This window comes from Panthera tigris, chromosome B3, assembly GCF_018350195.1.
Source record: "Panthera tigris isolate Pti1 chromosome B3, P.tigris_Pti1_mat1.1, whole genome shotgun sequence".
Lineage (NCBI taxonomy): Eukaryota > Metazoa > Chordata > Mammalia > Carnivora > Felidae > Panthera > Panthera tigris.
In genome coordinates this window covers 119,070,536-119,088,331 of record NC_056665.1, presented here as the reverse complement: position 1 = coordinate 119,088,331, position 17,796 = coordinate 119,070,536, and the positions used below count along the sequence as shown (strand labels likewise).

The 17,796-nt window shown below is 41.9% G+C and overlaps 1 protein-coding gene across 5 annotated transcripts in view; it reads left to right on the top strand.

The window, feature by feature from the left end:
* The window catches only part of AREL1 (apoptosis resistant E3 ubiquitin protein ligase 1), a 47,992-nt gene that overhangs the window by 17,477 nt on the left and 12,719 nt on the right, over positions 1-17,796 (top strand). For 4 of the 5 annotated variants that reach the window (XM_007095061.2, XM_007095057.3, XM_042990129.1 and 1 more), the window contains exons 3-8: positions 4,523-4,583; positions 5,466-5,692; positions 6,652-6,889; positions 16,220-16,389; positions 16,629-16,809; positions 17,016-17,263. In XM_007095061.2, the coding sequence (XP_007095123.1) occupies positions 4,568-4,583; positions 5,466-5,692; positions 6,652-6,889; positions 16,220-16,389; positions 16,629-16,809; positions 17,016-17,263 (1,080 nt within the window). In that variant the 5' untranslated portion in view covers positions 4,523-4,567. The remainder of the gene's footprint in view (positions 1-4,522; positions 4,584-5,465; positions 5,693-6,651; positions 6,890-16,219; positions 16,390-16,628; positions 16,810-17,015; positions 17,264-17,796) is intronic. The other variant, XM_007095062.3, reaches the window with a different exon arrangement.

The following is a 17,796-nucleotide window of genomic DNA, read 5'->3' as shown; positions in this document are numbered from 1 at the left end:
TATTAAGCAACTTGCCCGGGATCTTTTAGTAAGCAAGTGATATTTCTGCATTAGATAATTGGTACTGCATTCCATTTTCCTTTGTCATGCTTTATTTTTATTTCAAAAGATTTAAAAAGGGGCCATAAGCATTTATTTTTCTAATTTTAACCTTGTGCTGGGATTCCTCCCAGGAAGATTAAGTAATGTTTTTCATACTTTCTTTTACCTGTTGTTTTTTTTAAATCTTCCCTCTTCCCAAATACCTCGCTGTCCCTATGACTCCTTTCCTTTCCTGATTTAGTGTTGTATGAGGTTTAGAACATTGGGTTTCAGAGTCAGGCATGGGCTTGAGTCTCAGCTCTGTCATTTAACCAGCTGGGAGATGTTCAGCAAGTCCTTTCCAAGCCCAGCTTTGTTGTTGTTTTATCTGTAAAATGAGAATAATAGTGCTTATTTTGCCAGGTTGTTACAGGGACAATTACTTAGGCTAGCACATAGAAGCACTTAGTGCGGTATTTTGCCCTATTGTAAGCGGCTTAGTAAAGGTAGGGAGTATTATGTTACTACTACTGTTATTCTTCTAGCTTAGAATGTTCCAGTTTGCTGAATTGTGTAAAAGCAAGAACACTAAAGAGATGAACTTGAAAAAAAAAATACTCGTGCAGCCAAATTGCATGAATTAGTATGGCAGAGGCTTAACATACTGCTTCTTTGTGCTTGAATTAGACTTGGGAAGAGTTCCAGAATAATTTTATGAAGGAGAAGTGTAAGCAGCAGAAAGTGGAGGGTGCTATAGAAACTGTTATAGAAAAATAAAAGCTCAAGATAAGGAAGATAGAACCAGAAAACCAGATACCAGGCCATGCATGAGAACCTATGACTCTAGTTGTGGGTATTTGGTATATACTTGTAGAACTGAAATCAGTTGGTAACTTGTGGTCCAAAGAGTTTACAGTCCCTGGCTCAAGTGAATATACTGCCAGTTACAGAAGTCTTTAAAAACTGTATCTAAAAGGAGGTCCTGTCTAGAAAGTTCCTGATCCCTAGGCATTCTGGACAAAGGAAAGAACAGACATTTGACCCTATCTGTTCAGATACTTCATTCATACTTATTGCAATTACTGTATGCAATTATGTTGGACGCTGTGGAGAATTCTGAAGACTAGTCTTTGCCTCATGTTACCACTCTGAAATGGAAAATAAAACAAACACAGGACTAAAATGAAAGAGAATGTAAGTGCCAAAAGATAAATAAAAGTAGTGTGGGAATTCAGACGAGGGAGGGAATTTCTAAATTGAGGCTCAAGGGAGATTTCAAGGAAGACAGGACCTTCCCTAGACTTTAGGGTTAGGAGATTGCCCACGGATGGAGACATGAGAGGGGAGTGGTTAGTCTAGGCAGAGGAAGTGATTTTGCAAAGCATGGAGATGTGTTTCAGAGCCTATATGTAAAGATAGAAGGGACTCGAGTCAGGTAGATCATAGGAAAAAATAAGGTTTTGTGGAGATGAAGCCAAGGGAATACTGTGGGTGGGGATAGGAGCAGAGACAGAGCAGGGAGAGCCTTGCCAGAGTCAGAGAACAGAAAATGCTTACAGAATTGAAGTGAAATCTGGAATAAAAATGATTTGAGTGATAAAGACAGGAAGGCTTTGTGACAGCATTCAAGAGGAACAAGACAGGAGGAAAATGTAAAAGGAAGGCAAATTCAAAATGTGACAGCTGAGAGATGGGTAGATATTTATTGTTGGGGGGTTTCTTGAGAGCTATTGTAGAGAAGTGGGAGGTTTTGTAAAAGTCAGATCATAGGGCAGTGAATCGACAGAGCTAATTCCCTGGCCATAAGGAGGTTTCCAGGAGAAGAGAGGAGAGTGGTTTGGAAAAAAGTAGTAATAGGTATCCGGGTTTAAAACAATAAAGGGAATTGGAGTAGAAATGTAGAATTGACTGATTGGAAAAGGTCTAGGTGTTCTGGATCAGTGATGACGGTTTGGTTGAAAAATAAGTGGGGGAGAAAATGGACAAGGACTCAGCAAGGTCGAGCTCAGTACTGCCAGCTTCATGAGGACTGAGACTGTGGCTGTCCCAACACTGTTCCCCCAGTACCTGGCACATTAAGTAAGTACCCACTATTTGTTGGATGAATTTGAATTCTTCATTATAAATATTTTCAGGCATAAAATTGGAATAGTGTGAAGAACTCCCATGTAGGCAGAGATTTGAAACACAGTAAGAGAAGCCAGAATTACCTACCTTCAGTAGACAATTCTGATGCATTTCCCACTGGAGAAAGTGGCGGCCAGTAGAGAGGTTCCTGGAGTTTTCTACTGGCTCTGACGCAAAGGGATAGTGATGGCACTACCACTATTGGTAATGATTTTAATAACAATTAAAACTGACAACTCACTCTAGGCCAGGCACTATTCTCAGCTGTTTACGTGTGTAAACTCATTTAATCCTTACAGCACCTCTGTGAGGTACACATAGATCTACCCCATTTGACAAATGAGGAAACTGGCTCTCCACAGAGAGATGAAATAACTTGTCTAATGTCACACTGTGAGTGACAGAGAATAGGTATGAACCCAGGTAGGCCGGCTCTGGAGTCCACGCCCTCACCCTCTGTATTGTCCTGTTTGCTCTACTGTTTGATTTTAGAGTCCTGATGGCTGTGGGGAGTTATATTGAAGTCCTATCGCACTAAAGGAGATGGTGCCATAGAAATTAGTAAATCTCAGTTCTTTTTTAGCAGTGAGAGTTCCGAAGCCTGGACAGGTCACATAGTTGCGGCCTTGGAACCGGTTCGCAGGCCCTCTGACTTACTGCTCGTCCACCACCTCTCGCGGTAAAGCTTCTTATAGTTGTCAGAGGTAGTACATAGGAATTTCCCAGCCCTAATGCTGGGAATGCCATACATTTGGTGGTGTTCTTGTTCCTCCAAGGAGTAAGAGACTTGAGGCCACAAGTCCTATAACATCAGCCACATATACTTTCTTCTCTGCTGAGTGTTACAGCTTTGCTAAGGGCCAAATTTTCATATCATGGATCAGATTGAATGACATCCAACTGAGGGAGTATTTCAGTGAATTCGGACAGTTAAACTGCCAGTTTGGGTTCTACGAAATCATCTAGCACATCGTGTAAGGTGCAGACAGATGCTTTTTGAGAGACGAAAGCAGCTTTCAGCATAAGGTTCCGGGATATGAGCTGCCTGTTTGGGCAGGAGGCTCAGTAGTTGTGATCCCAGATTTGGGGTCTGTATATTGTCTTTTTATAATTGACCCTTTCGGGAGCAACCTAATCCATGTGTGTTGACTGTGGTAATGTTCCCTGTGTGGATTTCTTTGCCAGTAGATTTTAGACCAGTCTGAACAGGGATTTCTATGAAACTTGACATGGTCATTCCTCAAATTACCTACTCTCCGTGGATTCCACTGGATATATTGTTGCTATCAGAGGAGCTAATGGGCATTTTCCGGTCTCTCACTTAAAATTTTCCAGTACAGTTAGACATAAAAGCATACCCTATTTATAAACAACAACAACAACAAAAACAACCTGTTTTGGTCCCTCCCAAATCTGAGCCTAGACATTTTCAGCCATATTGTCTCTAAGTAATATTCTAGTGCAGATAAAAGGCGCTGAGTTGAGATAACATTATAACCTTATATACATTGACTTGAATGAATTCACTGCATTACAGAATGGAGAGCTTTTACAGGTTCTACTAAGGTCAAAACTCAGCGATCGATACCACTGTCAGTGTACATGGCATTTTTTCTTGGCAATACCTTGGGTGGTTCAAACGAGTGATGAAGATTGACGTCTTATTCTGGAAATAAGTTTAGTAACAGTGAAAGTGTCCCCTTGAACCCTGGCCCCTGTTTGAATTGTTCTGACCTTGACAGGCATCACTTAGGATAAACAGAATCTCCTCCTTTTGTTCCCGTCCTTGGCCTTTCTGCTGAGCTCATCTTCCATGGGACCTGTTGTCTGATTGGTAACAGCAAAAGTGACTTCTCTTACATGCCTGCTGCTTCTTATTGGGATGACCGGTGGTTCACTTTAATTACATAATGCCAGCATGATGATAATAATACTTGCTTTTAAAAATCCACATTTGATATAACTATTTCTACTTAGATGAATTACTTCCAGAAGGCAAATAGAAGGGGAAAGTGACTCCATTATCCTCTTTGCTTGTGTTAATTAGCACTACTTTGCATGGGGGAGGGAAACTGTCTTGGGGCCCTGGATCTAAGAAGATGAAAGCCATGTTATTGCATTTTGTAATTAGCAATAAAGCAAGTGGCTGTTTGCGGTATTCCTAGGGTGGTCGTAGATTGGAAGTCTTTAGGAGAAATGATGTAGTCACCATTTCGCTGAAATTTGTCATAGGGCACCTGTCAAACTGGAGAGAGAGAGGACAGGGACACAGTAAGGCCAGAGTCAGTTGACTCAAGCCCTGTGTTCTTTGTCTCTCTCTGAGATGGCTGTAAGGAAGAATTGGAGAGAACACTAAACAAGTTTTCTTTTGCAGCTGCAGCTGTGATCCTCGGCTGTCTGGCGGCACTGAAGGGACCTGATGTTTTACGTTATTGGTATGTTGTGGAAGGAGCTCTTTATTATTTTTGTTAGGGCTGCTTACATCCTTTTTGCCTCCCCGTCTACCCCCTTTCCCCTTGAAAATAGACTTAGAAATATTTCTGTTCACGCCAGAATATACCTTCACAGAGTTGGCAGTGGAATTCATTCATTTGGGAAATATTTATTGAGTAATTCTGGTCCATGCCACATACTGTTTCCTGCCGAGTCAAAGTCGGATAAGGCAAAAATTGCCTTCAGGAAGCTCATAAGATGAAGGGGAAGATGCTCAAGGGGAGAAAAGCTATAATAGGTGAATATACAGGAGTTTGAGGGGGCCCAGAAGAGGGAACCCCTAACTCAGGTGAGGACTGGGGAGGGCTTTTGCTAAGTGGACAAAAGAGGGGAAGACTTCCAAATGGAGGGACTAGAATTCACATTCGTTTTACTGCTTCTGTGAGGGCCTAGCATAGGCAGGAATGTAGGGGGTGGGCATTTTATGTGGCCCACGGTATAGAACAAGGGTTGGCACTTTTCCCATAAAGCGCCAAAGAGTAAATATTTTGGTTTCCCAGGTCGTACAGGCTCTGCACCACTACTGAATTCTGCTGGTTTAGGGCTAGGGCAGCCCTAGACAATAGGTAAATGAATAGGTGGGGCTGTGTTCTAATAGAACTTTATTTACAAAAACAAGCAGTGGATGGGATTTGGCCTGTAATTTCTGACCCCTGATGTAGAAGTTCCTCTCTTCACCCACAGAGGTAGTGACCCAGTACAGTGTTTCCTTGGAAGTCTTGTATCGCATCCTAACTTCTTTTACTTTTTGAAAGTTGGCCGGTCTTTTCCACAATGAGAGGCTGTAACTGGCAGGAGGTATGTGTGTTCTCTCTTTTACATAGGTGGAATCACAGTGTCTGTGGTTGCGTTCTTCTTCACAATTAAGTTCCTCTTTGAGCTTGCCGCACGTGTAGTCAGCTTCCTCCAGAATGAGGACCGTGAGCGCAGAGGGGACCGGACTATTTATGACTACGTGCGGGGAAATTACCTGGATCCCCGGTCTTGCAAAGTCTCCTGGGATTGGAAGGACCCCTATGAGGTGGGCCACAGCATGGCCTTCCGAGTGCATGTAAGGGAATGTTTCTGTCTCCATACCCATTGGGTTTTCTGAATCACTTGCTTTCCAGAGCCCAGTTCATCCTGTTGGTGGTGCTGGCCTGGAATGTTAACATTTTTTCCTTGTTTTTCAGCCCCTCCCAGGGACTTGGGAAGTGTTAATATCTGAAGGGTCACAAATTTCTCTATCATTTTGGTCTTGTAGGTGCTTAGCTTTGAAGATGTTGAAAACTTAATGTTACTTTTTCAAAACAAGAAAACTATTACCGAAGGAATAGGTGTTCTAGACTGGGGGTTGGCAAACTATGGCCTGAGGGCCAAATCAGGCCGGCCTCTTGTTTCTGCAAATGTAATTTTATTAGAGCACAGCCACACCCATCCATCTTCCTGTATTGCCTGCGGCTGCTTTTACACTTGAGTAGTTAACCACAGTTGAGTGGAGTAGCTGTGTATGACCCACAAAGCCAAAATATTTACTGTCTGGCCTTTACAGAAAAGTTTGCCACCCCCTGTGATGACTTCTCCCCTGCAGCATTCTGCTTGGCTTGATAGCCTGCGCCCCCCCTCCCCCCAGCCCTGCCTGGTGCTTTAGCTCACTCCGTGCCACTGGTATCCGCTGACTTACCTTTACATTCAGTTTAGCACTGATAATATAATGAAAAGGGCTGCTTATACTGAGGAGGCAGCATTTGTGGTTCAGAAATGTCCAGTTGAAATGCATTCAGAAATGTCAAGTTGAAAATAAAATGTATATTTTATCCCTGCCTTCTGAACAAGTTAAGAATCTGTTCATGATTTAATGGTTTTCTTTGAGGTGTGGTGTTTCTCTCTGTGCCTGTGAGCAGCACAGTAGGAATGAGTGGGTACTGGGATTTGCCAGCTACCTCCTCCCTGCCCCACCCCCTCTCCAGTCAGGTGGGTCAGAGTTCTCTCTTCCTGCTCACTAACGAGTGCCCTCTCTCCTCATTGCAGTTATTCTACAAGAACGGGCAGCCTTTTCCTGCACACCGGCCTGTGGGACTGAGAGTTCACATCTCTCATGTTGAGCTGGCCGTGGAAATTCCAGTGACCCAGGAAGTGCTCCAGGAGCCCAGTTCCAATGTGGTCAAGGTGGCCTTCACTGTGCGCAGGGCTGGGCGTTACGAAATCTCAGTAAAGCTTGGTGGATTAAACGTGGCCTACAGTCCCTACTACAAGATTTTTCAGCCTGGTATGTTTGTTCTTTTTTTTTTTTTTTTTTGCTATTTCTCTTTTGCCATCCCTTCCTTCGGTTTTCTTTCTGCTTTCTGTCTTTTTAAAAAAAAACGATTTCGGGGCGCCTGGGTGGCTCAGTCGGTTAAGCGTCCGACTTCAGCTCAGGTCACGATCTCATACTCCGTGAGTTAGAGCCCTGCGTCGGGCTCTGGGCTGATTGATGGCTCAGAGCCTGGAGCCTGCTTCCGGTTCTGTGTCTCCCTCTCTCTCTGACCCTCCCCCGTTCATGCTCTGTCTCAAAAATAAATAAACATTAAAAAAAAATAAATAAATAAAAATTAAAAAAATAATTAAAAAAAATTAAAAAACGCTTTCCCATCTACATGGATTGTGGCACATAATCCATCCAGTTAAAATATACAGATAAGTGGTTTTAACAATTTAGAGTTGCACAACCATCACTGCAGTCCATTTTAGAGCATTTTCATCACCCAAAAAAGAATTCAGCACCCATTAACAGTCACTCCCCATTTTCCCCAACCCCCCATCCCTAAGTAATCATTTATTTATTCTGTAGGTTTGCCTACTTCAGACGTTTTATATAAGTGTAATCATACAATATGTGGCCATTTGTGACTGCCTCTCTCTTGGCATGATATTTTTAAAGTTTATCCATGCTATAGCATGAATCAGTACTTTATTTCTTTTTATTGCTAAATGACATTCCATTGTATGGATATACCACATTTTATGTATCCATTCACCAGCTGATGGACATTTAGGTTGTTTTTGCTTTTGGCAGTTGTGAGTAATTCTGGTGTGAACCTTTATGTACAAGTTTTTGTGTGGACATATGGTTTTATTTCTCTAAAAGTAGAATTGCTGGGTCATCAGCCTAGTAAGTTCTTAGGAGGCAAGGGTGCCAGAAGAGACAAAAGGTAAATTTTTCTAATGTTTGAAATCTTTTCAAGTAAAAGCACCTCAACCTAATTCCACCCTTGCTACCAATATGTGTTTTACTTCTCATGGCAAAGTGTCTGCCCTAGCTGCTGGTATATAAGAATTGAGACCTCTATCTTCCCCACCCATATCCTTTATGCCAGATAATAGATGCTCACTGACTTTGAAGCCGGAAGGTGTAATCTCTGACTTCTGATTCTGCAACAAATCTGTGTAGTGTGTTAAGATCCTGTCTGCTCTTTGTGCCCTGCCTTGGCTTCCTTTTGAGGGTGTCATTAAGTACTGGCCAAGTTGGTATCCACAGAAATGAGAGGAGTTTGGGAACCTTTTGGAGTCAAACCATAACAAGAAGGGCTTAAGATTTGTGTATTTTTGCTTGACTGGTCCTTTTCTCTTGTAAAGGAAGAAGGCTGCGGACAAGGTGGCTCCCAAGCCATCTCCCCATGTATCTCCCCCTTTACTTCAGTGACTCACAGACTCCTTTCCCCATGAATTATCATCACCCCATCCCCTTGCCACCAGGGAACAGTTCATATCCTTACAATATGTCTCAGTTCTTTTATTTTTTAAATTTAAATGAAACTCTGTTTTTAGATAATTGTAGATTCTCCTGCCATTGTAAGAAATAATACCAAGAGATCTGGTGTATCCTTGACCCATTTTCCCCCAATGGTAGTAACATCTTACAAAACTAAAGTACGATATCACAGCCAGGTTATGGACATTGATAGTCACCATAAGGATCCTTCATGTTGCCTTATAGCCACACCTGTTTCCCCCCCCCCCCCCCCACCTGTGGGTTTGTTTTTTTTTTTTCCTTAAGTTTATTTTTTTTAAGAGAGAGAATCCCAAGCAGGCTCTGCACCGTCAACATGGGGCTCGAACCCATGAACTGCAAAGATCATGACCTGAGCTGAAACTGAGAGTTGGATGCCTGACCAATTGAGCCACTGAGGCGCCCCTATCCACCTACCTGTTTCTTAACCCCTGGCAGCCCATTTGTGTAATTTTGTCACTTCCAGAATGTAATATAATTCTCTGGATATTCATCCAAGTTGTTGCATGTATCAACAGTTGGCTCCTTTTTATTGCGGAGTTGTCATCCATGGTGTGAATGTGCCACAGTTTGCTTAACTGTTCCCCAGTTGAAGGACATCTGGGTGGTTTTCAGTTTGGGGTTATTATGAATAAACCTATGAGAATTCATGTAGAGGTTTTGTGTGAACATGAGTGGTCATTTCTTTGGTGTAAATGCTCAGGAATGCAACGGCTGAGTTGTATGGTAGTTACACGCTTAGTATTTTTAAGAAACTGCCAAACTCTTTTCCACAGTGTCTGGAGCATTTTATACTCCCACCAGCAATGCATGAACAATCCAGTTTCTTCACATTCTCGCTAGCATTTGATATTGTCACTGTTTTTTTAATTTTTTAATTTTAGCCATTCTGTTAAGGGTGTGGTGGTTTTAGTTTGCATTTCTCTAATGGTTAATGATGTTGAACGTCTTTTCATGTGCTCATTTGCCGTTTCCCCTCTTTGGTGAAGTGTCTTTGCCCATTTTCTAATCAGATGCTTTTGTTTTTTACTATTGAGTTTTGAGAGTTCTTCATATATTCTACAGATGAGTCCTCTGTTACATACGTAGTTTGCAAATATGTTCCTATCAATCTTTAGCTTTTTCTTTTCATCCCCTTAGCATGGTTTTTCACAAAGCAAAGGTTTTAATTTTGATGAAGTCACTTTATTCATTTTTTTCTTTTAAGGGTCATACTTTAGGTATCTGAGAACTCTTTGATTAGTTCTAGATCCCAAAGGTTTCCTCCTGTTTTTTTGCCTAAAGATTTCCTAGCTTTACATTTTATATATAAGGCCTTGATCCATTTTTAGTTAATTTTTGTATACTGTGTAAAGGTTTTGTTTTTGTTTTTGTTTTTCTTCTAGATGTCTAGTTGTTCCAGCACCATTTGTTGAAAAGACCATCTTTTCCCTGTAACATTGCCCTTTTTTTGTACCTTCGTTAGAGTGGTTGGGCATATTTGTAGGGGTCTATTTCTGGGTTTTCTGTTATGTTCCATTGATCTATGGGTCTGTCCTCCCACCAGTACTACAGAGTCTGGATTACTGTAGATACATACTGAATCCTGAAATCGTGTAAACTGACTCTTCCTGCTTTACTCTTTTTCAGAATTATTTTAGCTACTCTAGATCCTTTCTCTTTTCATATAAATTTTATTTTGTTTTATTTTGGGGGGAGGTCATTTACCTGAGTATTTTATTTATTGTTCATTTTTATTTATTTATTTATTGGCAAGTTAGCTAACATACAGTGTAGTTGTGGCTTCAGGACTAGATTCCTGTGATTCATCACTTACATACAGCACCCAGTGCTCATCCCAACAAGTGCCCTCCTCCGTGCCCATCACCCATTTTCCCCATCCCCTCTACCCCCCACCCCCGTCAACCCTCAGTTTGTTCTTTGTATTTAAGAGTCTCTCATGGTTTGCCTTCCTCTCTATTTGTGTCTTATTTTTCCTTCCCTTCCCCTATGGTCTTCTGTTAAGTTTCTCAAATTCCACATGTAAGTGAAATCATATGATATCTGTCTTTCTCTGACTTATTTCATTTAGCATGATACCCTCTAGTTCCATCCACGTTGTTGCAAATGGCAAGATTTCATTCTTTTTCATTGCCAAGTAGTATTCCACTGTATATATACCACGTCTTCTTTATCCATTCATCAGTTAGTGGACATTTGGGCTCTTGTCCGTAATTTGGCTATTGTTGATAGCACTGCTGTGAACATTGGGGTACATGTGCCCCTACGAATCAGCATTCCTATATCCTTTAGATAAATTCCTAGTAGTGCTATTGCTGAGTCGTAGGGTAATTCTATTTTTAGTTTTTTGAGGAATTCCACACTGTTTTCCAGAGTGGCTGCACCAGTTTGCATTCCCACCAACAGTGCAAGAGGGTTCCCCTTTCTCCACATCCTCACCAGCATCTGTTGTTTCCTGAGTTGTTACTTGTAGCCACTCTGACTGGTGTGAGGTGGTATTTCAGTGTGGTTTTGATTTGTATTTCCCTGATGATGAGTGATGTTCAGTATTTTTTCATGTGTCTGTTTGCCATCTGGATATCTTCTTTGGAAAAGTGTCTATTCATGTCTTCTGCCCATTTCTTCACTGGATTATTTGTTTTTCGGGTGTTCTTTGTAGATTTTTGATATTAGCCCTTTATCTGATATGTCATTTGCAAATATCTTCTCCCATTCCATTGGTTGCTTTTTAGTTTTGATTGTTTCCTTTGCTGTGCAGAAGCTTTTTATCATGATGAGGTCCCTATAGTTCATTTTTGCTTTTATTTCCCTTGCCTTTGGAGACATGTCAAGTAAGAAGTTGCCTTGACTGAGGTCAAAGAGGTTGTTGCCTGTTTTCTCCTGTAAGATTTTGATGGTTTCCTGTCTCACATTTAGGTCTTTCATCCATTTTGAATTTATTTTTGTGTATGGTGTAAGAAAATGATACAGCTTCATTCTTCTGCATGTTGCTGTCCAGTTCTCCCAGCACCATTTGCTAAAGAGACTGTCTTTTTCCCATTGGATATTCTTTCCTGCTTTGTCAAAGATTAGTTGGCCATATATTTGTGCGTCCATTTCTGGGTTCTCTAGTCTATTGCATTGGTCTTTGTGTCTGTTTTTGTACCAATACCATTCTGTCTTGATGATACAACTTTGTAATACAAGCTAAAGTTTGGGATTGTGACGCCTCCAGCTTTGGTTTTCTTTTCCAACATTATGGCTAGTCAGGGCCTTTTGTGGTTCCATACAAATTTTAGGATTGTTTGTTCTAGCTCTGTGAAGAATGCTGGTGCTATTTTGATGGGGATTGCATTGAATGTGTAGATTGCTTTGCTAGTATCAACATTTTAACAATATTTGTTCTTCTAATCTATGAACATGGGATGCTTTTCCATTTCTTTGTGTCATCTTCAGTTTCTTTCATAAGCTTTCTATAGTTTTCAGCATACAGATTTTTTTTTTTTACCCCCTTGGTTAGGTTTATTTCCTAAGCATTTTATGGTCCTTGGTGCAATTGCAAATGGGATTGATTCCTTGATCTCTCTTTCTGTTGCTTCATTATTGGTGTATAGAAATGCAACTGATTTCTGTACACTGATTTTATATCCTGTGACTTTGCTGAATTGATGTATCAGTTCTAGCAGTTTTTTTTTTGTGAAGTCTTTCAGGTTTTCCATGTGGAGTATCATGTCATCTGTGAAAAGTGAAAGTTTGATTCTTCTTCTTTTTTTATTTTTTTTAAGTTTATTTTTGCAGAGAGAGAGAGAGAGAGAGACAGAGAGACAGAGAGACAGAGCATGAGCATGAGCATGGGAAGGGCAGAGAGAGAGGGAGACACAGAATCTGAAACAGGCTCCAGGCTCGGAGCTGTCAGCACAGAGCCCAACGCGGGGCTCGAACTCATGGACAGCGATATCATGACCTGAGCCGAAGTCGGACGCTCAACCGACTGAGCCACCCAGGCGCCCCTGAAAGTTTGATTCTTCTTTGCCAATTTGGATGCCTTTTATTTTGTTTTGTTGTCTGATTGCTGAGGCTAGGACTTCCAATACTATGTTAAACAACAGTGGTGAGAGTGGACATCCCTGTCGTGTTCATGATCTCAGGCAGAAAGCTCTCAGTTTTTCCCCATTGAGGATGATATTAGCTGTGGGCCTTTCATATATATGGCTTTTATGATGTTAAGATATGTTCCTTGTATCTTGACTTTCTTGAGGGTTTTTGTTAAGAAAGGATGCTGTATTTTGTCAAATGCTTTTTTCTGCATCTATTGGCAGAATCATATGGTTCTTATCCTTTTTCTGTTAATGTGATGTATCATGTTGATTGATTTGTGAATATTGAATCAGCCCAGCAGCCTAGGAATGAATCCCACTTCATCATGGCGAATAATTCATTTAATATACTGTTGAATTCAATTTGCTAGTGTCTTGTTGAGAATTTTTGCATCCAGGTTCATCAGGGATATTGGCCTGTAATTCTCCTTTTTAGTGGGGTCTTTGTCTGGTTATGGAATCAAGGTAATGCTGGCTTCATAGAAAGAGTCTGGAAGCTTTCCTTCCATTTCTGTTTTTTGGAACAACTTGAAAAGAATAGGTATTAAGTCTGCTTTAAATGTCTGGTAGAAGTTCCCTGGGAAGCCATCTGGCCCAGGACTCTGATATGTTGGGAGATTTTTGATAATCGATTCCATTTCTTTGCTGGTTATTGGTCTTCAGATTTTCTGTTTCTTCACTTTTGAGTTTTGGTAGTGTGTGGGTGTCTAGGAATTTGTCCATTTCTTCCAGATTGTCCAGTTTCTTGGCATATAATTTTCCATAGTATTCTCTAATAATTTGTTGTATTTTTGTGGTGTTGGTTGTGATCTCTCCTCTTTCATTCGTGATTTTATCAATTTGGGTCCTCTCTTTTTTCTTTTTGAGAAGTCTGGCTAGGGGTTCATCAATTTTGTTTATTCATTCAAGAAACCAGCTCTTAGATTCATTGACCTATTGTTTTTTTGGATTCTGTATTGTTTATTTCAGCTCTAATCTTTATTATTTGTCTTCTTCTGCTAGCTTTGGGCTTTCTTTGCTGCTGCCTTTCTGGTTCCTTTAGGTTTGAGGTTAGGTGATGTATTTGGGATCGTTCTTGCTTCTTGAGATAGGCCTGGATTGCAATGTATTTTCCTCTTCTGTGTTTTTTTTCAAGCCCAGCTATTAGTCTTATGACTGTTATTCTGAATTCTTGTTCATATATATAGTTTATATCTGTTTTGAGCAATTCTCTGGCTGGCATTTCTTCTTGGAATTCCTTTTGTGGAGAATTCTTCCATTTTGTCATTTTGGTCAGGTTTCTGTCTTGTACGTGTTTTATTTATTTTTATGTGTTTATTTTTATTTTTGAGAGAGAGAGAGGGAGAGAGACAGAGCATGCGTCGGGGAGGGGCAGAGAGAGACGGAGACAGAATCTGAAGTAGGCTCCTCCAGGCTCTCAGCTGTCAGCACAGAGCCTGCGATGCAGGGCTTGAACTCATGAACCGCAAGATCATGATCTGAGCCAAGGTTGGATGCTTAACTTACTGAGCCACCCAGGCACCCCTGTCATGTACGTGTTTTAATAGCTTGTTATGTGTCCCATATCTGTGAGTGCAGTATTAAAAACGGGTCATACGCTGTCCAGGGTCTAGCACTTCAGGAACTGTTTCCGGAGTGTGTTGTGTGCACTCTGTTGTTGTGTATTTGGCTGCTCTGTCCCCACTGCTCATAGTGGTGGATTGTTTGGACCTTCCACCAGGTGTGCTTTGGCATGTTCGTTGAAGCAACCCTGGAAAAAAGGAAAGGTGGGGGAACTTTATCCCAAACAAAGAGAACAACGAAAGGGGCCAAAAAAAAAAAAAAAGACCAGGCAGAGAATCAAAGAAACTATACGGCTTGATCGAGAGAGAGAGAAGAAAATAAAGAAAGAGATACAGAAAGTGTGTAAAAAGAATAGAGTGAAAATGCCTGATTAAACAAACAACCAAAGCAGAGAAAGAAAGGAAAAGACATATATGTACATATGTATATTATATTTTATATGTCTGTATGTAATATATAGACATAATATATATATTATGTATTTATATATATATTATATAAGTAGGAATTGACCAAAAATCAAATCAGAAACTATGAGCCTGATTCCAAAGGGGGGGAAAAAAGAGGATAGAAAGAAAAAGAAGGAAAGAAAAGAAAACCCAACAGACTAACATACAAAACTGCAGGACAGTTGTCTTTTGGGGCCTGGGACCGGTGGCTATGCTGGTCTGCAGGAGAGGCCGTCTGGCTCTGTCAGTGTCACTCTGGTTTGGTCAGTGTCAGTCCCGCTCCAGTAGATAAGCAGTTACCAGGTACGGAGGGGCAGGGTTTGGTCAGTGCATCGCCTCCAATGGGGGCCGCTGTCCTGTTCCCTGAAGCCCCACTGTTTTGGTGATGGGGAGAAAAATGGAGACGCCCCAGTCCCTCCTCCTTGGACCAGGGCTTGTCCTGGGCCTCCCAGGCGTTAGGCTAGTATTCAAAACCCTTAGATTCAAAAATCTTAAAGGATCCGCACCACACAGACCTGGTTCTAGGGTAACGCCACTCCACCCATCTGACAAAGGGCCTCTGGCTGGCCAGTTCCTGCAAGATCTTTTATCCTTTGTGGGGGCAATAAATCCTCGAACCGTGGTACTCGAGGGAGGGGACTGTCCTCTCCCAATGTGCCCCTGAGATCACTACTGCGCCCAGGGGCTGACTCCCTTCCCCGCCAGGCATGTGCACTGGGCAGCGGCTCCGGTACAGAGAAAGTCACACACCCTTGAAAACCCTGATCTTCAGCTCCTACGGCTGTTTGCAAAGTAGACACTGGCACTCTCTGTATTTCTCGTCCCCCAGTCCGTGGTCTGGAGAGGGTTTTCTCTTGTCCAAACACAATATCATACTTCCGTAGCCTTTCTCTCCCTTTTGTCTCTCCACAGAAGGGGTTGCCTCCCCTCCATTCCTGCACTGCCCATTTTATCTCTCCCAATTCTCATACACAAACCTCTGTCCCGTCAAGCTGCTCTGTCCACTTGCGGAGATTTTTCTATGACTCTGCAGCCTGTATTCCTGGGTGTTCCAAGTGTTCTGACCTCAAAACAGCTGTGTTTGAGGGATGAGGGAAATCCCAGTCCCCCTACTTCTCCGCCATCTTAACTCCTCTCCATATAAATTTTAGAACAATATTTGCCATATCTACCAAAACTCTTGGTGAGATTTTGATAGGAATGATATTAAACATGAATATCATTTGGAGAGGATTGACATTTTTACTATGTTGAGTTTTCTAGTTCACGAACTTGGTGACCTTTGACTTTATGTGGACCTTTTCATTTCTTTCACTAGCATTTTTTAGTTTTCAACATACTACATGTACATGTGTTCTTAGATTTCCACCTAAGCATTTCTGAGTTTTTTTGTTTCTTTGTTTTGCGGTTGTTTAGCGCCAATTTCTGAGGCCTGCCTCACTTGTAGGTTCCCAGTGAGACTGTAGACACAATGTAGCTTTCAGTTCTGTTTCCTGTGAGTCCTTTTCTCCTTTTGTTTAGTGCAGCAATGGTTAGTAGTGCAGCAGTGGTTAGAAATTTGTGAAAATGAGTTCCCCGGTTCATTTGACTTAATCTTTTTCTTTCTTTTTCTCATCCTCTTCATGGTGGTGTTTATCCCTAAGAATTGGGCAGGACCCAGCTCTCTGGGACTCACTGATTGAAGAGATCTTTGTGCTCTGATAAGCTGCCTGCTAAGGATTAGATTCCATTGTCTGTTTCAGGAATGGTGGTTCCTTCCAAGACCAAAATAGTGTGCCATTTTTCTACTCTTGTATTGACCTGTGGACAGCCACACACCCTTCAAATAGTGCCCCGAGATGAGTACGACAACCCTACCAACAATTCCGCGTCCTTGAGAGATGAGCACAATTACAGTTTGTCCATTCATGAGGTAAGCAGCTTCCCTTCTCTGTGTGCTCCTTTTCTGTCATTCTCACCCTTACTGATTCACTTCCTCTCATCTCCACCTTGACTTCTGTACTGTCCTTCCTTCATCTGACAGTGCCCAATCCCATTAGTAATTATGAGGCTTAGATTAACTTGTAATAGGAAAGTTCTTTGTAAAGAGTAAACTGCCATGCACTAGGGCAAATTTTCTATGTTCACTGGTGCTCGGTTTTCCTCTTGTAGCTCGGTCCTCAAGAAGAAGAGAGCTCCGGTGTCTCGTTTGAGAAGTCTGTGACCTCCAACAGGCAGACCTGCCAGGTGTTCTTGCGACTCACCCTGCATTCTCGTGGCTGCTTCCATGCCTGCATTTCATACCAAAATCAGCCAATCAATAATGGTGAATTTGACATCATTGTCCTAAGTGGTGAGTTGAAAGAAAAGCTCTGATTTAGGCCTGGTCCCAGGCCACTTGTTCTTTGTGTTGTCTGCGTTCTTCTGACCAACCTCACAAACATTTGCCATCTGAGCCACACTTGGCTTAGAGTCCTCTGGACTAAAGGTCTAGTGACAGGTCTTTCCTTTTCTCCCACGTCTCCTACTTTACAACCTTGTTCCTTGTTACTGCTTCAGAGAATGAGAAGAATATTGTCGAACGCAACGTGTCCACCTCGGGAGTGAGCATTTACTTTGAGGCTTATCTTTATAATGCCACCAACTGTACCAGCACACCTTGGCACCTTCCCCCCATGCACACGAGCTCCTCCCAGCGCCGGCCTTCCACAGCCATGGAGGAGGAAGATGAAGACTCACCCTCTGAGTGCCAGACCCCTGAGAAGCTGAAGAAACCGAAGAAGGTGTACTGCTACGTGTCCCCAAAGGTTGGACCGCTCGCTCTTGTCCCAAAATCCCCTTGCCTAAACCTGCATATATTTGGCGATCAGTAATAAAACCACAAAGCATTAGTGTGAGAGTCAGGGCAAGATCTTTGACTTGTAGGTTTTCTGGGATACCAAGAGAGGCTACTTAAGCTTGAGCAGAAGATTGCGCCCCCCCCCCCTCCCATTTTGCTGCACATGTTTGGACTGGACTGGATTAAGACTCTGTCTAGAAGGTCTGTGTACCTTGGTGCTTTAGAGCACCTGAGGTGTTCTGCCCTTTGATTGCTTCTGGGAAGGTGTTTCAAGGAATGGCTCTTAGAGTTTTAAAGAAAGCTACTTTTGACCATTAAACATTTTTCACTAGTATAAAAATTACTGTTGGCCCCTTCTGCTGTTTTGAAACAATTTGATCTTTCATTCTTGGATTCATGAAACCACAATAAATGCATGTCTCTCTCAGGCTACAAGATTGGAACACAGAAATCTTGGCAGAGGCAGGGAGGTGAACTTCCCAAGGCCCCTGAGCTAAGAGG